Source organism: Gekko japonicus, unplaced genomic scaffold (assembly GCF_001447785.1).
Source record: "Gekko japonicus isolate JY-2015 unplaced genomic scaffold, Gekko_japonicus_V1.1 scaffold2242, whole genome shotgun sequence".
Classification (NCBI taxonomy): Eukaryota; Metazoa; Chordata; class Lepidosauria; order Squamata; family Gekkonidae; genus Gekko; species Gekko japonicus.
The window spans coordinates 41,408-63,934 of record NW_015175430.1 but is presented as its reverse complement, the minus strand read 5'-3'; the positions used below and the strand labels follow the sequence as shown (position 1 = coordinate 63,934).

Sequence of the window (22,527 nt, the reverse complement as noted above, 5' to 3'; positions counted from 1 at the left end):
TTTTTTTCTGTTCTGGAAAGTGTTGCCTCAGCAAACTTGGCTTGGAGGCTAAAGACAGTGGGTTTTGACCAGAGGGAATCAATCATCGTCTGGTGAGGAGACGAAAGACAGTAGCTGTGTTCACCAGAGTGAAGCAACCATCTTCTGAGGAAACTTTTGGTGGGCGCCACTTCTGTGGGTGGGACTCAGGCAACGCAGCCAGTGAATAGGGACAGCTTCTGAGTGACACATCATGGAGCCACCTGATTTAGGAGCATGTGGAATATTCAGAAAGTGCCATCCCACTACTCAATTATATATAAGGAAAGATGGGGCCCACTGACTAATGGTCTCAACAGGCTATAATGGAGCCAGAAAAAAAAGCTGCCTTGAGTCACAGGAAAAGTGGGATATAAATATTTCAATAAATAGTTTGGGAAGGTTAATAACATTTATGAACTTTCTGTTTGTTAGGTTAGGCATGGTTCTGACAGCAATTGTTCCACCTCTGTTATACTTGACCTGTAATTTGTCATATTTCTCTAAAAAAAACCCCAAAGTAGACTGCAAGAGTCTCCCCCCACCATGTGCTGGTATGTTTTCTAAAACTCAGTGCAGGGCAACAGTCCGAGGCCAGGTCCACCAATATAGTAGAAAGAGGTGGGTAACGTGTTCTCCGGAGGCCATTGCCTACCAATATAGGGGAAATAGGTAGGTAGACCTGTTCTCCGGAGGCCAAGTTACCAATACAGTGGAAAGAGGTGGGTAGACCTGTTCTCCGAAGGCCAGGTCTAACAGTATAGGGGAAAGAGGTGGGTAGACCTGTTCTCTAGAGGCCTGGGTCTACCCCCACAGAGGACATTTTCTGTAGTGAAATTTGACTTGATTCTGTTTTCTCTTATAATGTTTAAATTATTCTTAAGATATAGTTTAAACATAGTTTAAAAGAATTCATTCTGAAATTTTTACAAGGTTATGGAAATAATCTAAAAAGCTAATTTATGCAAAAGTCAAATATAGACCTGCTCTAATGCTACTCACTTTTTTGCTCATGAAAATTTTTGCTCACAACACTGTGAAGCTTAGAGGAAACATTACGGTAATCCTGTTGGCCTCAGAACAGAGAGAAGAACAAAGAGCACGTTTGGTGTAGTAGTTAAGTGTGTGGACTCTAATCTGGGAGAACCGGTTTGATTCCCTAATCCTCCCACTTGCAGCTGGTGGATGACCTTGGGCAAGCCAAAGTTCTCTCAGAGCTGTTCTTGAAAGATCAGTTCTTGAAAGAGTTCTCTCAGCCCCACCTACCTTACAGGATGTCTATTGTGGGGAGGGGAAGGGAAAGGAGTTTGCAAGTCGCTCTGAGACTCCAAGTGAAGGGCGGGGTATAAATCCAATCTCTTCTTCTTCTTCTTCTACTTCTTCTATTCTCTCTTAGCCTAACCTACCTCACAGGTCATTGTGAGGATAAAATGGGAAGGAGAAAACCATGTGCACCATACACTTAGGTTGACACTTTGCCTGTGATTGAGGAGGAGCTGAAAATTGTTTAAAATATCACTGGGAGCTCTGAACATGGCATTTCTGATAGCTGGCAGGTGGCATTTACCATAGCACAATTTGTCTTCCTTGGTGAACCCCGTCCGACACAGACAAGAGGCGCCATTTTCATTTAAAATGCACTCAGCATTGACATCACAGTACAGCTCTGTACATCCATCCTGGCCTGTGGCACAAAATAAGGAAATATTGTTCCAATTAAGCTCATAATACATACGCTCAGGATAATAGTTTTAGACAAATTAATTAGAATCAACTTCTCAAAGGATAATCCTGCTAGACATGGTGTCAACCAGCATACAGTGTTCACCCACTCACTTTCTTGCAACAGATAAACATGCCCTCAGATGTATGCTTTTGGTATTTCTGAAAACTATTCTCTACATCTGTTTCAAATATTTTTTAAAAAAACCTGTACTGTATAATTTACTGTTCCCTTCACACCTTTTCTAGCACACTGATTCAACTTTTCTGTGTGTGTTAATCAAGATCCAACCTATAAAACTAAATGTGCACAATGATCCTGGTTCCAATTTTCCTCTACAGAAATAACCGGCCCCCACGGATACTCGCTATTGATATTCATTTTGAATATTTTCAGGTATGCAGGAATAATTCAAAGCAGTCATCTAAAGTAACTCAACCAAAGCACTTTCGGCTGCAGACCTCTCACCCACCCCTTCCTGCCACCACTCAGCTGGGTGGTGGAGGGGAATGGGATCAATCAGTGTCATCCTGATGGCATTACATCACTTCCTGGGCAACCCAGAAGTGACATTATAGCACTGGGCAATGCTGTAGCATTCACCTAAAATTCTATTGTTAAACCACAGAGTTTTGGCCAAATGCTAGTGTCAGTAGTGATACATTGACATCACTTCCCGGATGCACCAGAAATGATGTCAGCACATTGCCAAAGATGTGACATCATGGGCAACCACCACCACCACCACCCCACAGCAAGTCTTCTACCAGTTGACGGCCTAGGGCTTGAAACCCTAGCTTCTGATCATAAATATCTGAACCGGAAAATATTTATTTATTTTATATTTATTAGCTGCCTTTCTTGCTACAGAGCTCAAGGAGGCTTAAAATATGCATGTTGTCCTATTCACACAAAAGGTAACCACATATATCAGGAGGATTGCTGGCCTGGTAGACAGGTACCCCTTACCTGTGCTTGAATGGAAAAAGCTATAACAAATGAAAGGTGCTTTAGGATTTGGGCAGTGGACTGTGCAATGCAAGGGCTAGGATCTAGAAGAGGCAGGCTTGAATGGGAGGGACTTGGCTTGACAGCAGCACATGTGAAAGGGATCTAGGTGTTGTGATTGATCACAAACTAAACATGAGCCTGCTGTGCGATGTGACTGCGAAGAAAGCTAATGCAATCTTAGGATGCATTAACAGAAGCATTGTGTCCAGATCACAGGAGGTGGTACTTCTGCTCTGCTCTGCTATGGTCAGGCCTCACCTGAAGTACTGTGTCCAGTTTTGGGCACTGCATTTTAGGAAGGATGTTGACAAGCTCAAGCGTGTCCGGAAGAGGGCAACCAGGATGGTGAGAGGGTTGGAATCCAAGTCTTATGAGGAAAGGCTGAAAGAGTTGGGAATGTTTAGCCTGGGAAAGAGAAGGCTTAGAGGGGACATGATTGCAGTCTTCAAATATGTGAAGGGCTATCATGTAGAAGATAGAGCAGATCTATTCTCTCTTGCTCCGGATTGCAAGACTAGATCTAATGGGTGGAAATTACAAGGGAGTCAATACCGGCTAAATATCAGGAGAAACTTCCTAACTGTAAGTGGTTGAGCAGTGGAACAGACTGCCTCAGGAGGTGGTGGATGCTCTTTTGCAGGACATTTTCAGGCGGAGGCTGGATGACCATCTTTCGGGTATGTTGTAGGGCTATCTTTCGACTATGCTCCAGCACAGTGCAGGGGGTTGGACTAGATGACAAGGTCCCTTCCAACTCTAACATTCTATGATTCTATGAATCCCCACTCTGCCAGACAAGCTTGCTGGGTGACCCTGGGCCAGTCACACACCCTGATCCTATTTTACCTCACCGGGGTGTTGAGAAGATAAAATGGGTGAAAGGAGAATTATGTAAGCCCCTCTGGGTCCCCACAGAGGGAGGAGAGCAGAGTATATATTAAATAAAATAAAATGCAGCAATTTGGAATGTACACAAAAACCTAAAATATTTGCTTCTTTTTAATTTCAGTTGTTAGAAATGTTTGGTTTCTTCTTTCATTCGTTTCCATTGATAGAACATGCTTCTGTCTGCAACCCATCTGTTTTCTTCCCCAATGGAACTAAATTCTCGGGGACTGCCTCATCACTCAGAAAATCCTTGATGTCATATTGAGGAGAGAGTAAGAGAAAGGGGCAATTAAAATTGCCACTTTCTTAGGGGTAAGAGTCAGACATTTGACAACCAATAAAAAAGGTAGAGAGAAACAAATAATGCACAATAACAGAGGATTGTTGTATTATCCCATCTGCAGTGGGAACAACTCAACATACAGGCAAAAAGAGCTACCCCCCACACACACACACTGGATTCCAGTACTTGAAATATTTGTCGCCCAACCTGGTTCTGATACTGGGAATGAATTTGACAGGATGAAAAACATTTCAAGCCCCAGAGCGATAGAAAATAACACACAATGTAGGATAAATATCCTTACACCTTCCATACCCGCCAAGTCACTCTCTCTTCACATCCCTCCCTTCTTCTGACCATTCTGAACCTGCAGCCAGACAGCCAGGTGCCACAATAATGGGTAAATTTGATGCCTTCTGATATCACTATCATTAATTTTCAAATTAAGATTACAACTGTGATGTTAGAAAAACAGCATCTATTCAAGTCTGGGTTTGATTAATTAACATCCAAATGTACATTGCTAGCAGTTCTGGTCCCTTAGGCCAGAAGGCAGAGTTATGATAGGAATAGCACGAGGCTACAGGAGAAATATACATTTATTTGAATCTTCAGGTCATACTGGAAGGTAAATGTCTGATGCAACATCCAGAGTAGACACTCTGGGTCAAAAGCTGCCACCTTCACAAGGCTCTGGCATTTCCTCTCCTTGGCACAGGGACAAAGAGAGAATATGCTGGGTTTAGGAGAAGGGGACTTATGAAAAACAGCTGCCTGCCAGTTTAGAGTGAGGAAGCAATTTTGGCCCAGTTGCTTGAAGAATATCCTGGAGATATGAAGGCCTAGATTCCCAGGAGCTAACACCTGAAGAGCTAATACCTGAAGTATCTGAAGAAGTGAGCAGTGACTCATGAAAGCTCATACCATGCCACATATTTTGTTAATCTTTAAGATGCTACTGGACTCTTGCTCTTTTCTAGGAGCTAATACCATAATTTGACAGTTTCTGAACTATTTGGGTTCATTTTGCTAAAAATAATCATTGTTCTGTAAGCTCCCCTGGCACAATGTATAAAGGGTTGCCAAGTCTGGGTTGGAAAATACCTGGAGACTTTGGGGGTGGAGCCAGGAGAGGGTGTGGTTTGGGGAGGGGAGGGGCCGCCGCATAGTACAATGCCCATACAGTGCACCCTTCAAAGCAGCCATTTTCTCCAGGGGAGCTGATCTCTGTCGGCTGGGGATCAGTGGTAAAAGCGGGAGATCCCCAGGCCCCACCTGGAGGCTGGCAGCCCTTAATGTATATCACTCTTTCCCTGCTGCTGGAGTGGCTGTAGATATGGCACAGTGACAACAAGGCTTCCCCACAGTTTCCCTAGTCGAGTCCACCAGCAGTGGCCACAACGACTCCCCAGTCCCATAGGCCACTGGGGCTTTTGAATTCTTTAAAAAAATCAGAACTAGAATATAATTATATTATTTTATAATTAGTGGCAGGACGAAGAAATGGCTGCCATGAGGAACATCAGGGGAAATGGCTGCTTTGTGGGTGGGGAAATCTGAATTACCCACCAGCATAGCAGCCTTTCAGACTTTACTGTGATCTTTTCCAAAACTTTGCAATGAAGTAGGTTTGAGACAGTTTGAAGAAAAGCCAGGGACACCCCAGAAGGCATATAAATGTACCACAATGCTCGGGGGGGGGATTTTCCATCAGCATTGAACCCATATGAAAATGGCCATGATCAGGCTTCCAAAATGATGGGTTGGAAAGTCTATTGATGCTATGAGCACGTAACCAAACTGGCTTTGGCAATTGTGGGGAATAAAGTATAAGACCCAACAATATTTAATTTGAAAATCAGGGTTTGGAATTAATATGTGGGTCCCAAACAAAGGCAAAACTCCAGTGATGGAGGAGTACTAGATAGGCTTGCCAAGTCCCCCCAGGGGGCGGGGAAACCCCAGCCCCAGAGGCCCGTTCCTCGCCGCCAGCGGATTGGGCCCCGGGGGGAACCCCATCCCCAAAGTACGTGACGTACATGTCACCCGGAAGTGACGCGACCACGCCGGGCACACTGGGGTCTCTATGTTTTTCCCTCGGATGGTCGTGGCCCCGCCCACAGCGTGATCACGTCACTTCTAGGTGATGTGGTTGGGGCACGTGCGCGCTCCGGGAAACAGCCGGGAGTCCCCCGCTCCAGCTAAAGGTAAGACTTGGCAACCCTAGTACTAGACAATTTGAAAATGTACTCTGTCCTCCATCTCTGTGATCTGGGAAAGAACACTAGGGAGTCTACCTCTGAAACAGAGTTATTTTGCTAGAGAAATAGCACCACTGGACATAGCATCACTTCCACCAGTGGCACACTCTGTTTGGACTCTGTTTTAGACTCTCTTGGCTACCCCTGCTACTGGAAATAGGAGCCTGCAGTCTTTACCAGACACCACAATTTCTGCAGTCAACATCTGTAGATCTTTTCCACTGCTGTCTCCATATGCATTGTTCCTTAAACGAGGCTGGTATCTAACTTCCAGTGCTGATGTCTTGTTAGTTGACAGTCTCTCCTCGGGGATAAACATACGGCCTGAAACAATAAGGAATGAATGAGTGGGGATAGGCTGCTGCACTCTAGGGCTTCAAAACTGTAATCAAAATTTAGTCATCGAAGTCAATCAGAAGAAAAGCATAGTTAAAAATAAAAGCAAAGTCCAACGGCTGTAGAGACTTGAATATCTCCAAACTACCTCAAGTGGAATCTCTGTAACATTCATAACATTTAGAGTGTTTAGTTCAGTAAATGAAAGTGCATCAATCAGGTATCTGTCTCATCAAATTTGATACCACCAGGTTTTCCTTTATTTCCACCACGTACTGCTTGTCCAGTAATTCTGTTTTTGAGATAGTCAAATAAAATTAACTAACAGATTAGCAATGAAAAAAGAGGTCTAATAAGAAAGCAGCTGCATGACTTTTGAAATATACCTGGTCTAATAAGAAACCTGATCTAATAAGAAAGCAGTTGCATGATTTTGGAAACATACCTGGCTTAGCTAAGGGATGGATGACCACCAGTGAGGATGGCCTCAGTATGCTGCCTCCAAGACGTACCCTATTTTGTCCAGTCTTCTTGTCCACTCTCATTAATGAATTCTTAGCCCAGTCAGAGAACCAAATGTCACCCTCAAATACTGTTATATCAAATGGATGTCCTAAAAATATACACATATTCTCATATTTACACAAATATATTACATTAAGTAAACAAGTTTATGCACATAACTATCTATTCTTAACATGTCTAATACAAGTAAAACACCATGGGTCGGATCCAATCTGCTTTCTTATTAAAAGGGGAGGAGGGGTCCCCTTTGACAACCAAATGGTTATGCTGGGGGTTATGAGACCTTCACAGCCAAATGTCAGGTAGGATAGGAGCATGTAAGAAGTAGAATTGGAAGTGATTGAATGAAATGGCTAACTGAATCCAAACCATTGTCACAAGGTTGGAAGAAACCTGTTGTTTACCCAGTCTAGCCTCTTGCCCTGAGAGAGGTCACTTAGCCCTCAGTCGAGAAGGAGGAGGAGGAGAAGGAGATTGGATTTATACCCCACTCTTCACTTGGTGTCTCAGAGTGATTTACAAACTCCTTTGCCTTCATCTCCCCACAACAGACACCCTGTGAGGTAGGTGGGGCTGAGAGAGCTCTTTCAAGAACTGTCCTTGAGAGAACAGCTCTGATAGAACTATGGCTTGCCCAAAGTCATCCAGCAGCTGCAAGTGGAGAAGAGGGGAATCAAACCCAGTTCTCCCAGATTAGAGTCTACGCACTTAACCACTACACCAAACTGTTTGAATGCCTCCAAAGAATGAGACGCCACAAATATCCTGCACAACTTGTTCCATTTGAAAATGACCTTTACAAATTCTAGCTAAGGTTCATCTGAAACTGGATTATTATCCACAGTTCCAAAATGTTACTTCTTTTACTACCCACATCATATAGGAAGACAGCTCATCTCATTCTTCTTTCTGAAAACCTTTTAAATATTTGAACACACTGTCTGTACACTGGCCACTGACATACTTTTATCAACCTTAAATAACAGCTTAATCCTAGACCTGCTCTTTAAACAACTAAATGTTTCTGATGATCTGCCCTAACCTCCTTGGATTTGTCTTCATTACTTTTGATCTGTAATCCCAGAAATGATCCCATTACTCCAGATGAGGTTGGGTGCCTTTTTTGGCAGTTTATGTAGCTTTCTTATCTGAATCAATATGAACTACAAGTTCTGCAACATTTCAGTGTGCTATTCCCAATTTGCTTCTGTTTTGTAACATGGAGGTTACCTGGGATTTGTCTGTTTTATAAGAATACTAGGAAAAAGGCTAGTTGTGGAAATAAATACAACGGCCTCTAGAAAGAGGCTCTGGGCGGGTGCCCCGGCCTTGGACACTCAGTGTCAATTTGCTGTGGCGACCTCAGCAGGGTATAATGACACTGAGTCCACCATTTTCTCCAGAGGAACTGATCTCTGCTACCTAAAGAACAGTTGTAATTTTGAGTGATCTCCAGTCCTCACCTGGAGATTGGCAATGGTGGTTCCACAGAAGGGAATAGTTGTTTTGGAGGGTGGAGTCTATGGCTTCGTACCTGTCCGAGGTCCCACGCCTCCTGAAACCTCACCCTCTCCAGGCTCCATCCCTCACATCTCCAGGAATTTCCTACCTGGAGTTGGCAACACTATCTACTTCCCAGCCAATCATCAACCTACCTTTATTTCCCCCTCACTTTTCAGCTTTCCACCCCACACACACCTGCAGCCTCTCCCGTGCTCTGAAGCCTTGACTGCTACGTCACATTGGTTGTCATACGGGGGGCCACTTCAGCAACATATAAGGATACAGAGCCCACCATTTTCTCCAGGGGAACTGATCTCTGCCGTCTGGAAAGCAGTTGTAATTCGGAGTGATCTCCAGCCCTCACCTGGAGATTGGACACATTTTACCTCAGAAGAGCAAACTGTTTAGAATGTTGGAGGCAAAAGCCAATCAAGTCGCATAAATGACAGATCAGAGAGCGAACTGATTTTGGAGCGTGTGGAATGTTCTAGAGAAGTGCCACCACCATTCGGGTTTTATTTATAAGGGAGATGTGATAAGCACAGAACTGAGCTTTGGGGATAATTGTTTGGGTGGATGACATCTATGGTCTTTGGTGTTCTTCAGAGACTTAGTCACTTGTCCTAAAATTAAACAGTAGTCTAACAGCACCATAAAGATTAGCAAAATATTTTCCAGCATAACCTTTTTTGACTCAAAGCTCACTTTTTCAAATATATGAGCTCTAGCTCATGAAAACTTATGCTGGAATTAAGTTTGTCCCTCATTAAGGAGTTACTGGTCTTGTGTTTAATTTTCCTACAACAGACTAACAAGGCTATCCCTCTGTAATTATCAGCACTAGTATTAGTGCTCTTGTTATGCGGACAAATTCCAAACTGAGTGTTCTTTTTAACTTGTTCTTGTTATGCGGACAAATTCCAAACTGATATTGAAGATTTCCTCATCTGAACCTGGCATTCTCATATTATGCAATATTTTAGTTCTATTTCTTATAGCTGATGCTGGAGTATCATTTTCACTACAGCAAGAATAACACTAGGGGGCAGCAGTAGTGCAATAAGGAAGTTGACATCCATCGTTCTATCGCTGAATTTACAATCTCCTAAAGTGATATTCCATCCATTTCATAAAGGGTACAAAACTGTGCAGAAAAGAGGAGTATCTGGGGGAAGAGGGAATGTATCAGCATTGTTTCACAGTGTTCCAGGCATGTTATTTAACTAACTGGGGCAGACAGTGGATGGGGAAGTACATTTGGATATGCATCTAAATGTGTATTCTATTGTAAGCAATGCAGTACAGGCCACATCCATGTATAATTATGCACCTAAAAGTAGATCTTGTTCACACAGCATTCTATAAACTGGAATCCACATGCTGCCTCATTTAATTGTAACTATCCTCAACTAAATCTATATTAGGATAAAATCTCTTGAACAATACTGACAGGCATTGAGTTTTCCACCACAACATTGCAAAACAGGGAGCATCAGTCTAGTGGCCTGGCCAGTGGAGATGCATTCCAACATCTTTGTCCCACTCTTCCAAGTCAACGCAAGAAGAAGTCTTTGTGACATCAACACAGAACCAACTCTGCTTTGCTATGTGACACCACAACATTATGTTCATTTCATAATGGCTGTGCTCAAACAATGAAAAAAAATCTTTTCAGGTTTCAAAAACAGCATAAAAGTAGCATCAGATTGGGGGGAGGAAGCAAATACAGAGCTGTCCTAAGCAGTGTTAAATCTTTCTAAATCCACTGAAGTCAATGGTCTTGGAAGGGTATAACTTCTATTCCGTTTTACTTCAAGTTTCTTTGTTAAACTTCAGCTTACTTTTATATTTGTTTATAAAGTTATGTCTTATCCCAGTTTTCCCAAGGTGGTTCAAAATCCCAATTTAAAAATCAACAATTCGTCACAATTCTCAGCGAACAAAAATACCAGCAACATTGAGCTCATGAAGCTACTCAATTTAATCTTTACCTAAGCACATACACAGCAAGATTCTTCTTGCTCTCCTTATTACTTCATTTTAATTTAGTTGGTCTCTTTGTAGAGTTCACAATGCAGTGATTAACACAAAAGCTGGCCTTTCCACATATACATACAGAGGACATAAACCCTTTTATCTACAGTCATAAAGCGATCAACCCCAACGCCTCACCTACATCTTTCCGTGCGAATATTCGGCGGTTCGATCCATCCAGGTTTGCCATTTCAATAACAGACTGTTTTGCATCACACCAGTACAACTTGTCAGCTAGGTAGTCAATTGTTATTCCACTGGGCCAAACTAAGCCTGAATTGGCTATAACGAGACGACTGGTGCCGTGCAAGGAAGAACTTTCAATCTGAGAATGGATCCCTGTTTCTGTCCAAAAGAGTCTCCTGGTGGTGAAGAAAAACAGATATAATAACTGCATAAGGTTTCTGTAGCTTTGGAATACAAAGCAAAATACACAAAAGATAGCAGGACTTAGCTGGGAGAGTGGGACATACATAATATTGGCAGACTGCTATTTTGCAACTGATAAAACCTATCCCTAATCACAGGAAAATTATTTTAAATAGATATAGGTATAGATTATTTACTTCATTTACAGCTCTTGCTGAGACTCAAGGTGGATTGCAGAATATAAAACAATCAGACAGGAGAGAATTCCACGTGACAGTGCAGGAGGACTATAATTACAGAACTGGACAACAGAGCAAAAAAGAAAGAAAAGCACCTGTGCAAGGCAACCCTTTGCTGCACTGATCAGTAACCAATGAGGTGTCTGCAGAACAAGTGTGTCATGCATGTTCTGCCCAGCACCCAACAGCTGTGGGATTCTATATCAGCTGGAGTTTCCAAGCTTTCTTTGAGAGTAAACCTATTGAGAGTGCACTGCAACAATCTAGCCTCAAGATAATAACTGCATGGATTCAGGTGGCCAGATCAGCTGCGTCGAGGTAAGGGACCATCTTCCAGGTTAAATGACAATGGAAGAATGCCCTTTTTTGCAGCTGTATTAACTTTCCTCCCCAGCCATAATTCTGGGTCCAGTGCAGTGTTCCCTCTAAGCTGAGTTAATGTGAGCTAGCTCACAGTTTTTTAGCCTCCAGCTCACACATTTTTGTCTTAGCTCAGGAAGGATGGCTTCAGAGTCCAGAGCAAACTAATTTATGCAGCAGCCAAATCGTTTGCTCACAACTTTAATGCCAGTAGCTCTCAAAGTAGAATTTTTGCTCACAAGACTCCACAGCTTAGAGGGAACATTGGTCCAGTGTAACCCCCAAGGCTCATCACTCAGTCAACAAGTATCAGCTGAACCCCCTCAAAAATGGGAACTACAAAGTCCTTCCAGACCTCAGCCTTCAGCCTTTCTGATCCGTAGTCAGACGCGTTATCCATTGCGCCACTGGCCCTGCTTAGCCTTCAGCCTTTCTAGCCAACATTACTTCTGTCTTGTCAGGATTTGGTTCCAGCTGGTTCCCCTTAGCCATTTAACCACAGCACTGATTCAGGATCTTTACAGCACCACCAGGCTATCTAGATAAAGACCTACAGTAGCAGGGTGTCATCAGTAGACAAGGTCACCTTCCACAAGCAATGATAACCAGTGAAACACACATTGCTGTATTTTTTAACCCCACCTTCCTCCAAAGAGTTCAAGGAAATGCACACGGTGTTCCCCTCCTCCATTTTTTCCCCCAAACGACAATTTTGCTGAAAGAGAAGCAATTGACCCAATATCACCCAGTGAGATCTATAGTGAAGTAGGGATTTGGACCAAGTTCACCTACACCATGCTGGCTTTCACTAGTTCATTAGCAGGAACAAGAAGGATGTGCCAGCTGATTGATCAGAGAAATGAAATTTGTGGCAGTGGTTAGGGGCAAAGAGTGTTTCGGTAACTACACTGCACACACATGGTTACTGATTGTCCAATAGTTGACTCTGGTAAGACCAGCAGCCCAGGCCAGGCACAGTCAGCAACAGCATGCTTTCAGGGGCTCAGCTGAGGCAAAGCCTGCCCCTAGTGCCATCTCCCACTGGTTGCAGACAAGGATGAGAATTCTTGTTATCATCCCATAGTGGTAGGAAGCAGTTCCTAATAGTGTTAGCAAATCCCTTTATCAGACACTGCTATTTTCAAGTGATGATATCTCTGCAATAAAAAATTAAATAGCTAATTAAACGATTCTTGTCTGATTCTTCTTTCACCAGTCCTTCAAAGCTAGTCTCTCTCTTCCCAAAACAAAAGAATAATGCTGGTCTAAATGGTGGTGGATACACATAACTCTTTACACTGCAACACGAGGGAAGGTAGCATAGTACAGCCCCGTCAGATTTCAGAAGCAAAGCAAGGTCAGTATTTGGATGGGAGACCACCAAAGAAGGCTCTGCAGAGGAAGACAATGGCAAATTACTTCTGCCTGTCTCTTGGGGTTGCGGTAAATTGGTTGTGACTTGATGGCACTTAACATACACTGGCACTAACTGAATTCAGCATAGGCATTTCTTGCAGCTGCCGCATGCTATAGCTGACAAGTGAGGAAAGTCCCTTAATTTATGACCATTGTCCTGCAAGCTGTAGTCTTCTGCAGTGTGTGCCGGATACAGGGACTATATCACTCTAATGCTGAAATATCTGCACTGGCTGCCTATTTCTTTCTGGGCATAAATCAAAAATCTGGTTCTTACCCTAATTGTCTTGGAGCCAGGCATTTTGAAGGACTGCCTGACAAGTGAGGAAAGTCCCTTAATTTATGACCATTGTCCTGCAAGCTGTAGTCTTCTGCAGTGTGTGCCAATGTACTTGGGGTTTCAGCAACACCCCTATCTTTCTGGACCAAGTCAGAATTGTTAGGTATAGGAAGGCCGAAAACATCAAATGATGAGGTGGGCAGACTCAGTAAAAGCATGGCAATGAGCTCAATGTAAGTCACTCTACATGAGGCTGCCTTTAAAAATGCTCTGGGAGATTGAGCTGGTCCAAAAGTCAGGCTATTATTGAGGATGGGATACAGGGACTATATCACTCTATTGCTGAAATATCTGCACTGGCTGACCATTTCTTTCTGGGCATAATTCAAAATGCTGGTTCTTACCCTAATTGACTTGGAGCCAGGCATTTTGAAGGACTGCCTCTTCCCATATTCTCCAGCCTGCTAGTTAAGATCTGCCTCTCAAGTGCTGCTATCCATACCCCAAGCTTCAGAGATAAGGCAGTTGGCAACCAGAGACAGGGCGTTTTCAGTAATGGCACCTCATTAATGGAATGCCTTTCCTCTAGAGGCTTGCCTGGCCCTTACGTTACAGTCTTTTAGGCACCTGGCCAAAACATTGCTGCTCTGTCTTTTAATTAAAGGAGTGAAACCTGTTATTTTGAGCGACTCAATCATCTATTTCCAGGGCTTTTTTGTGACAGCACAGCACATTAGCATATTAGGCCACACCCCATGCCTTCCCTTGGCTTGCCAAGTTTAAACTGCCTTCCCTCTGTAGCCACGCACGCAGAGGTTTTGGCTCTAGTGGGCATGGCCAACTCTGAAGCCAGCCGGAACTCCATTCCTGTGCGTTCCTGCCCAAAAATAGCCCTGTCTATTTCTATACTCTGGCTGAAAACTGTTATTTTAAAATCCTGCTCCATCTGTTTTCTGCTCCGGCTGGGTTTTTAAATTCTGGATATTTGTTAATAAATGTTAATGTTTTATGTTTTCATTATGTTTTATTTTGTAAGCCTCCTAGGGCAGGTTCCCTGGAAAGGCAGCATAAAAATACTCTAAATAAATGAATAAACCCTCTGAACACTAGCTTTCTCCTAATTGTTTTTAAAAAGTGTTACTCTTTGGAAAATGTATACCACCTAGTGTTGCTTTCAAAGTATGCTGGGCAACTTACTCAGCAAATGGATGAACAACAATCCCTTGAGGCTGAGACACACCCTCTTGGATGATTATTTTCCTCTGCATTCCATTTAGATCACTCATTTCAATGTGGGACATCCTGCAATACAGATGGATCCGTTAGTGCACAATCATTTATTTTAGTAAAAATGCATGGCTACTCTTCTAGGCAGTGACTGCAACTAGGTCCGTTTTAACTGCTCCCCTGCTGCTAGTTTCTGCCTCACTCTGTCCCTACTCTGCCTCACTCTATCCCTACTACTAGCTCCTTCTTGACCTTTTATTCCCAGCCCTTTCTTGTATCTCTAACACCGGGGTCCCCCACCTTTTTGAGCCTGTTGGGCACATTTGGAATTCTGAGAGGGGGCAAAATGACTGCCACAGGAGGCCAAGCCAAACCCAAAATGGCTGCCATCGGAGGTGGAGCTGAATGGCATACCTCCTTCTTCATACCTCCTGGGAAGAAGGAAAGCTTGAAGGGGAAATGGAACCACACACTGACTAAGGAAAGCCCAGTTGCGACTTCCAGTTTCAGCGCTCTCGAAGGCGGCAGCAATCCTCGGTCACTCTCGAGGAAGCGGACTGCAAGTCTGTGGAGGGGAGGGGGCGCAAATGTCTGCGCTCCCCAGGAGCGCTGGGAATGAGCTCCTAGCCATGGGGATCAAGTTCACCTCTCCCCCCGGCACGAAGCCAGTGGATTGAGGTGTCCTGTTGCCCCGAAGGTCCTCCCGCAGAGCTCCTGAATGGGACTAGGAGCAGCACACTGAATCAGGCGTTTGGTGATCCAGCAGAATGGGAAAAAAGTGAAACTCTGAAATGTGAGTTTAAAGTTTTAAGCAAGAATCACCAAATTGCGGCAGAAACCCTCCCTTTAAAAGAGGAGGGGTGAACTCTCCCCCAATAATAAAAGATTGTAAGTGAACTTTTAACACTGCAAGAAGGGAGGGGGGAAGATTGAAGCAAGAGAGACTGAAACTAAAATCATTTAAGTACTTACTAAACTGAGCGGAGAGAATCAGAGACTGTAGTAACTTTTAAGAATTGTAAACAATCTCAAAGATGGCGCCCACGAAGAAGGATGAGAAAGACAAGCAAGCTAAATCAAAACTTCTTCCCAGAAATACAGGGCCAGTGAGTCCTTCTTCTAGACAGGACACAACTGCGGAGTTACAAAAGATGCTATCGAAAGCATTGCGACCCCTGCTGGAGCAAGTTACAGCACTGCACAGCAAACTTGACACACAGCAACTTCAACTGTCTGAGATATCCAAAAAAACAGACAAGACAGAACAAGAAGTAAAAGAAGTGGATGCCAATACTAAAAAACTTAAAAAACAACTGCAGGTGATGGAAAAAAAGAGATTGACAGAGGAGTTTCAACTGTTACAACTGCAAATGGAAAGAGCCAGCTATGTTCTAAGATTTCAAGATGTTCTTGAAGAAAAACCAGAGAATCTGAAACAGACTATGTGTGATGTACTTGGACCTATGGCAGATATAAAATGGAAATTTTACAAAGCGAAATAGATATGATATACAGATCATATTTGGAATATATAAGAAAAAATAATCTGCCTGGGGAAGTGATTATTAGATTCTTGAGAAGATAAGTGAGAGACCAAATTCTTAAAGTGACAAATAGGACCACCTTAAAGATCAAAGACAAAGAAATAAAAGTATTAAAGGACATTCCATTTGAAATAAGAAGAAAAAGGAGAAAGTACAGAGACTTAGTGACATTTTTACAAAAGAAAAACATCCCCTACAGATGGCTGGTACCCGAAGGGTTAATTTTTAAATTTATGGCTGGAAAAGAAAAAATTAACACTGTTGAAAAGGCACAAGAATTTCTACGTCTACATAGTCGTCCATCAGGAGAGGTTGAAGTGGAGAACGAGGACAGCACCAAGGGCAGTGAAGAAGAAGGAGAAGCGGCATCCTCAGAAGAAGACTCAGACTCTAAACTAGGGGCGGCTGCCCCAAAGATTAGCTATCATTTGAGAAAGACAAAGCATACAAAATAAGATGATATTACACTCTGAAAGTGATCAGAATATATTGATATAAGTCTAATATTGTTTTTAGTAAGAAGTTAGAAGCAGAGGTGTTTAAAATTACATTATTAGCTTTAATTGATTTGATGACCACAATCAAATAATTTGTAAACATTTAAATACTGTAGGCTTATAATTTTAAGTAGTATGTAAGGTCACCATATCTTGGGTTTTTAGAGGGTTTTCTTTACTTTCTCCTTTAGTATGTAGTTCCCTACCTTGATTTCGTTGTAGTTTTATAGTTTGTAGTTTATAGAAATGCAAATTTTAAAAAAGCCCCCTTTGGGGGACCAAAAAAAAAAGGGGGAAGCCCAGTTGCTTCCAGCCCTCCTCACCTTCCCATGGAAATCCCTTTCATTTGAATGTAGGCAGCTAGGGCTTTTTTCCTGAGGGAACGTGCCGGAACAGAGTTCCAGAACCTCTTTGACAACATTCTTTTTAAAATGTTTAAAAGTTCGTGAGTTTTGACTCAGCTTGGGGAACCAGAAAGGGCAAAGAGGATGAAAAAGAAAGCAAATCTGATGGCAAGTTGGGTTTGGGGTCTTCGGACGAGGACTCCCCCTCTGAAAAGGGGGTGGCTGCCCCCAAAAGCCCTTATAAACTGAGGATTAGAAAAGATAAGAATAAATAAGGGCTGAAGGACTCTGATTGGTGCCTGAAAAAATGTTGAAATAACTTGGGGATGCTCTGGGAATTTCTTTAAACAGTTAAAGGGATGGTTAAACGATAATTAATCTAGTATAACCGACTAAGTTCATTATATTATTAGTAGCTTTTTGAAAATAGCATGGTGTTAAACTGATGTATAATCTCCTACTCTTGAGTTTCTAGTTAGTTGTGGGTCTTTTTTCTTTATTCCTTAGATGTAGTTCCCTTTCCTGTATTTTCTGTTGTAGTTTTGAAGTCTGAAAAAAACCTCAATAAAAACCTCCCCCCAGGGGGATGGAGGGGGGAAAAAGTTCATGAGTTTTCACTATACAGATTGAAAACTTAATTTCCCTCTTGAGAGTTCCCGCACCTCTTTTTCAAAAAAGAAAAGAAAAGAAAAGCCCTGAGGGCAGCCAATAATAAGCCCTACCTTACAATGGCCCCACCTCTTTCTGGAAAGTTCAGCAACCACTAAGTGAAGTACTGGCAGGCACCATGTTGGGGAACCCTGCTCTAACATTTTAAAGATGTCTGGGTAAGACTTTGCCTGTTCTGCAGTGCACCAAGCCCATTTTGCATTATGGAATGATAAATATTAGCAGTCATTGGAACAGATTTTTATTCTATAGAGGGCAGGTGCTGATTTAGCACAGCGAATAAGAACACAAGTAATATAGATTCAAATGTTGTATCAGCTACAGATGCACAAGTTGTTGTTGTCAGCCACTGGGCCCATTTCAGAAAGCAAACGCAGGTATACCAAGTATTGGGGGCTGGGAGCAGGCTCACAGGGCTAGCAACTAGTCTTATCTGCATGCACTCAGTGCACTATGAAAATATATCTATGTACAAAGTGCAGAAAAGCATGATCAAAACTTTGCTTTTGTGGAGTTCCCATCCACATGTATAAAGCCCATAAGCATGCATAAATATTTATTTCTTTAATAATAAAAAATATAATAAGACTATAATAATATTTGTTTATAGAAGCTTATTCTGCTGTTCAGGAGCCGCAGTGGCTCAGAGGTTAAGACGCTGAGCTGCAGACCGGAAGGTCTGTGGTTCGGCAGTTCGAGACCCTAGTGCTGCGTGACGGAGTGAGCTCCCGTCTCTGGCCCCAGCTCCTGCCAACCTAGCAGTTCAAAAGCAAGAAACTGCAAGTAGATAAATAGGTACCGCTTCGGTGGGAAGGTAACAGCATTCCGTGCACCTCAGTGTTTAGTCATGCTGGCCACATGACCACGGAAATGTCTTCGGACAGCGCTGGCTCTTCGGCTTGGAAACTGGTTTTCAAGCAAGGGAAACCTTTACCTTTACTTTATTCTGCTGTTCATTCAAGGAGCTCAGGAAAGCAGGCTTTTTTCTCCACTTCTGTGTTTTATCTTCACAATAACTTGGGTAGACAGGTGAGTCCAAGAGCAAGCGAGCACGACTGGATCAAAGTCACCCAAAATGGCAGAGTGGAGATTTGAACCTGGATCTCCCTGGTCCTAGTCTAAATGCTACATCATACTGGCTCTCAGTGTATAGCAAATGTGAGTAAGTTATAATCAGAACTTGCCACTGCCACTTTCCAGGCTCCCGTGTGCATTCAATAGTCAAAAGTTGTCTGAAAAGAGCTAGTAGCTCATTTCACCTTCCTTCCCTAAAATGGAAATATTATGGAAAGGTCATTAAGGCAGACTTATGTGAAATATTTTGTGCAATTAACAGAGTGCCATGGCCCCAGATGAGGCTGTGAGCTCAGCAGGACCTTAAATTCTGTGTATATGTGGTTCCTGAGATTACTTAACTCCTGTGAGCTGTCCACATTTCTCCCCTCATAACTATTATCTGCCGGTAACGTATTGTACCAGCCTGCTTCTGGCTCAAGAAGACCAAACTTCCTTACTTCTATCTTTCCTGTTTAATGCTAAATGTATTCTTTCTATTTTAATGGAAACTTAGAAAGACTGAGGAGAACAGGAATAACGCAAAGGCAAAAGACAGCAACAGTTGCATTTTCTAACCCCATTTCCATTCTTATTTTCCCAAAAAGAAGCAGGTTCAGAATTCACCCTAGCTTTCTGCGACATATCCAATATATTATTAAACGAAAGGTCTCTCTCTGACTCTTTGACATTTGGCAACTGGCTTTCCTGCTGCTGAATTTCAGTGATGACTTGCTATAAGCATACAAAACATGCTGGTATCAAAGAGCAACTTTTCAATTACTTCTTGCAGGTTGTTTATGTCTCAAAATGTCTTATGCCAGCATTAGGCATCCTGTAATATCTGTGGGAGAAGCATACCCCTTGTCAGTCCAATACAATTTACGGTTAATCCAGTCCACAGCAAGCCCCTCGGGTCTCTCCATTGCATCATGGATAACTTTTTCACAGTCTGAGCCATCGAGATTAGTTCTTTCTATCCGCTTCAGTATTGTGTGGGCAAAATAAATCTGTGGTGAGGAAACAGAAGGTTTGTAGGTGATTACTGCACCTCTTATTTGGGGGGTAGGATTTCCTTATCTAGTCAGCTTTACCTCTAGCAATGAAATTTCTTTCAGAGAAACATAATGGAGTTATTTTTAAAAAGTTGCAGTCTCTGATTATAGATCAAATAAGCAGTCACTTATCCTTCAAGGAGACTGATTTCTTCAGCAAGTAAATCCCAGCTGCCCTATATACCATCTCCCCAGTATCCTGCATTCCCCTTTCAACCAGCCAGCTTGTCATATTTAACACAGTTTGTGAAGTAAGAAAAGGAGGATGAGGTGTGCCACATTCACATATTTTGGGCTCTGGATCTTGGTTTTACCTTTGGATGCAATTAATGAGAAATATGGGGAGGGGGATGTTTTTGACTGAAATAACCTATAAGCAGGGCTCTCTCTCTCTCTCGCTCTCTCTCGCTCTCTCTCTCTCTGCCCCCAAGCCACAGCTGACGTATGGTGGTCCTGTCAGGTTTTCAAGGCAGGAGACATTCAGAAATGGTTTGCCATTGCCTGGCTCTACGTCACAACCATGGTATTCCTTAGTGGTTTCCCATCCAAATACTGACCATAGCTGACCCTGCTTAGCTTCCAAGATCAAGATCGGGCTAGACTGGGCTATCCAGGTCAGGGCGGGACTAATATTGTTCAAATGTGATGGTATTTTTCTGTTCTTAACAACAGAAGGTATCATCGTGAAACATTTGCCATTTTGGGGGGAAAGACTGGGGCTTTCCTCCTGGTTCTGTGGCATGTTTCGCACAAACAAATTCAGAGATATTCTGTTTCAAAGAGTGTAAAATGCACTGACTCTAAAGGATATTGTTGCAGAAATGCAAGAAATTCAAGAGTCAATTAAAATATCCCTTACAGAAATACCCACAGATTAATGGCTACAGAAAGCCTTTTGGCACCTCAGATTTAGAATGTAAGGCCCACCTTGAGCTCTGGGGCATTGCAGCCCTGTTTCATTTGTTCTGTGAGGAAGAAACAAAACACTTCTTCTTTTTTGTTGTTGTTTTTAGCCATTCAGTTGTGTCCGACTCTTGGCAATTCTATGGGCCAGCTGTCTCAATGTTTTCCAGTCTTGTACTTTTTCTTTGAGTCGTTCCATGCTCAGGCTGGTGTAGACTTTTATGGAGTCTAGCCACCATGTTCTTTGATGGCCCAGTTTCCTTTTGCCACTAACCATACCAAGCATAATTCCTTCTTTTATTATTATATAATTAAGCAGAAATCATTCAGACTGCCTCATGAACTAAAATTTGTGTTCCAAATGTGTGTATAGTACTTTAAATGGGTGGTAGGATAAGAGTGTGGACCAATTTTTTATCTGTATTCTGCCTTTCTTCCATGGCACATCAATGCAACAGAGGGGCATGAACAGCAATGAGTATTGCGTGGATGATAATTTTTTTGTTTCAGAACAATGTGCAGTTTTCAAGGAATTTTTTCTGCTAGTTGCAACCGTCTCTAACTCAAGTAAAAAGTAAAACATATCATTTCTCTGTGTTGCATATTTTGTCAGTACACTCATATAACCTGAGAGAGGGAGAGAATTTTGCCAATTCCTGAATGTACTAGGACTTGCTGTACATAATTTTCTGAAAGTCATCATTCACTATCTCCCAAATGTTATGATTCTCAACTTTCCCCTATAAATTACAAATGATTGTTGTTATATGGTCTGTAGGACCAGGATTTGGTCATGGTCAACAAAGAACAAATGCTTAACTAAGCTGCAGAATCCCCTGTTTCTGGTAGGTCTAAATCTTCATTCCAAAAATTTATAAAAATTTGCAATCCAGATTTTCCCCCCTGAAATGGGATAGGTTTAATAAGGATTTCTGACACCTTCAAAACAAATTTCGTATGAGTTGAGGCTGACATATATTCCATGTTATTAGCTACAGCAAAAAAAGAGAGCTGTAGATTGTGGAATCAATACCATTCTACAAAGAACAAACAACTTATACTAAGAACATTTGGCAAAAGACAGCATCTGATTCATATTATGAAGAACCACAAAATGCAAAGAAGCAAAAGCTGTGTGTCCTTGCAATGCTTTAAAATCCTCTCTTTTAATGCCTTACCTTATTTTCAACAGGGTCATAGTCCAGAGCTAAGACTGCTCCCATCTGCCAGCCAAGTAAACTTGAGTAATCGGTTCCATCAAAATCAATGCGCCGAATATCTCGGCTGTTTGCAAACAACAGAAATGGCTTGGGCCCTGTTCGCAAGACATATAATGTTAATACTTCCTGTCCCCATAATGATCTATAGTTTAGAAGTTACGCATGGGAAAAGGCCGTTTTCAGTCTATGGCTCTTCCCTTTTCTGTACTCTTCAGCTCTTTAATTTCCATTCATCAGAATAACTAAATTAATTACAAAAAGCTCTAATCACTGAAAAGAGACAGTTAATGATCTACTAATGATATGTTACAAGTAAAACTGGTATCCATTAAAAATAGCTGAGATATATAGATTATTTATTTATGTATTTATATACTGCTTTTTCCCCAACAGAGACCAAAAACAATCACAATATTCTCTATTTTATCTTTACAGTTTCCATCCTGTGAGGCAGGTTAGGCTGAGAGAGAACCCAGTGGACATCCAAGGCAGTGTGGGGATTTACACTCGCATCTCCCAGATCCTAGTCTGACACAAAGTAATATTTATTCAGGTTCTTTTAGACTGCATTTGAATCCAGCCCTTTTCTCTATAATACTCCCTTAAAAGTATCACTTAAGGCCAAACTACATAATACACAGTCTTCAGACTGGGTCCGGGTCCACTACAAGAATCATTGGTCAGACATATGTTTGTGTGTTCCCCATTGAAGAACCATAGAGACTAGAGATTGGGAGGATTCCTAGATAGGTGCTTGACATGGTGGCAT

General features: G+C 42.3%; 1 protein-coding gene across 1 annotated transcript in view; it reads right to left on the bottom strand.

The window, feature by feature from the left end:
- EGF (epidermal growth factor) overlaps positions 1-22,527 on the bottom strand; it is a 78,932-nt gene that overhangs the window by 20,307 nt on the left and 36,098 nt on the right. Inside the window, exons 9-15 of the mRNA XM_015425830.1 lie at positions 21,717-21,853; positions 19,442-19,590; positions 14,444-14,548; positions 10,721-10,944; positions 6,966-7,133; positions 6,362-6,508; positions 1,586-1,702 (exon numbers count right to left, since the gene is read on the bottom strand). Of these exons, the coding sequence (XP_015281316.1) occupies positions 1,586-1,702; positions 6,362-6,508; positions 6,966-7,133; positions 10,721-10,944; positions 14,444-14,548; positions 19,442-19,590; positions 21,717-21,853 (1,047 nt within the window). The remainder of the gene's footprint in view (positions 1-1,585; positions 1,703-6,361; positions 6,509-6,965; positions 7,134-10,720; positions 10,945-14,443; positions 14,549-19,441; positions 19,591-21,716; positions 21,854-22,527) is intronic.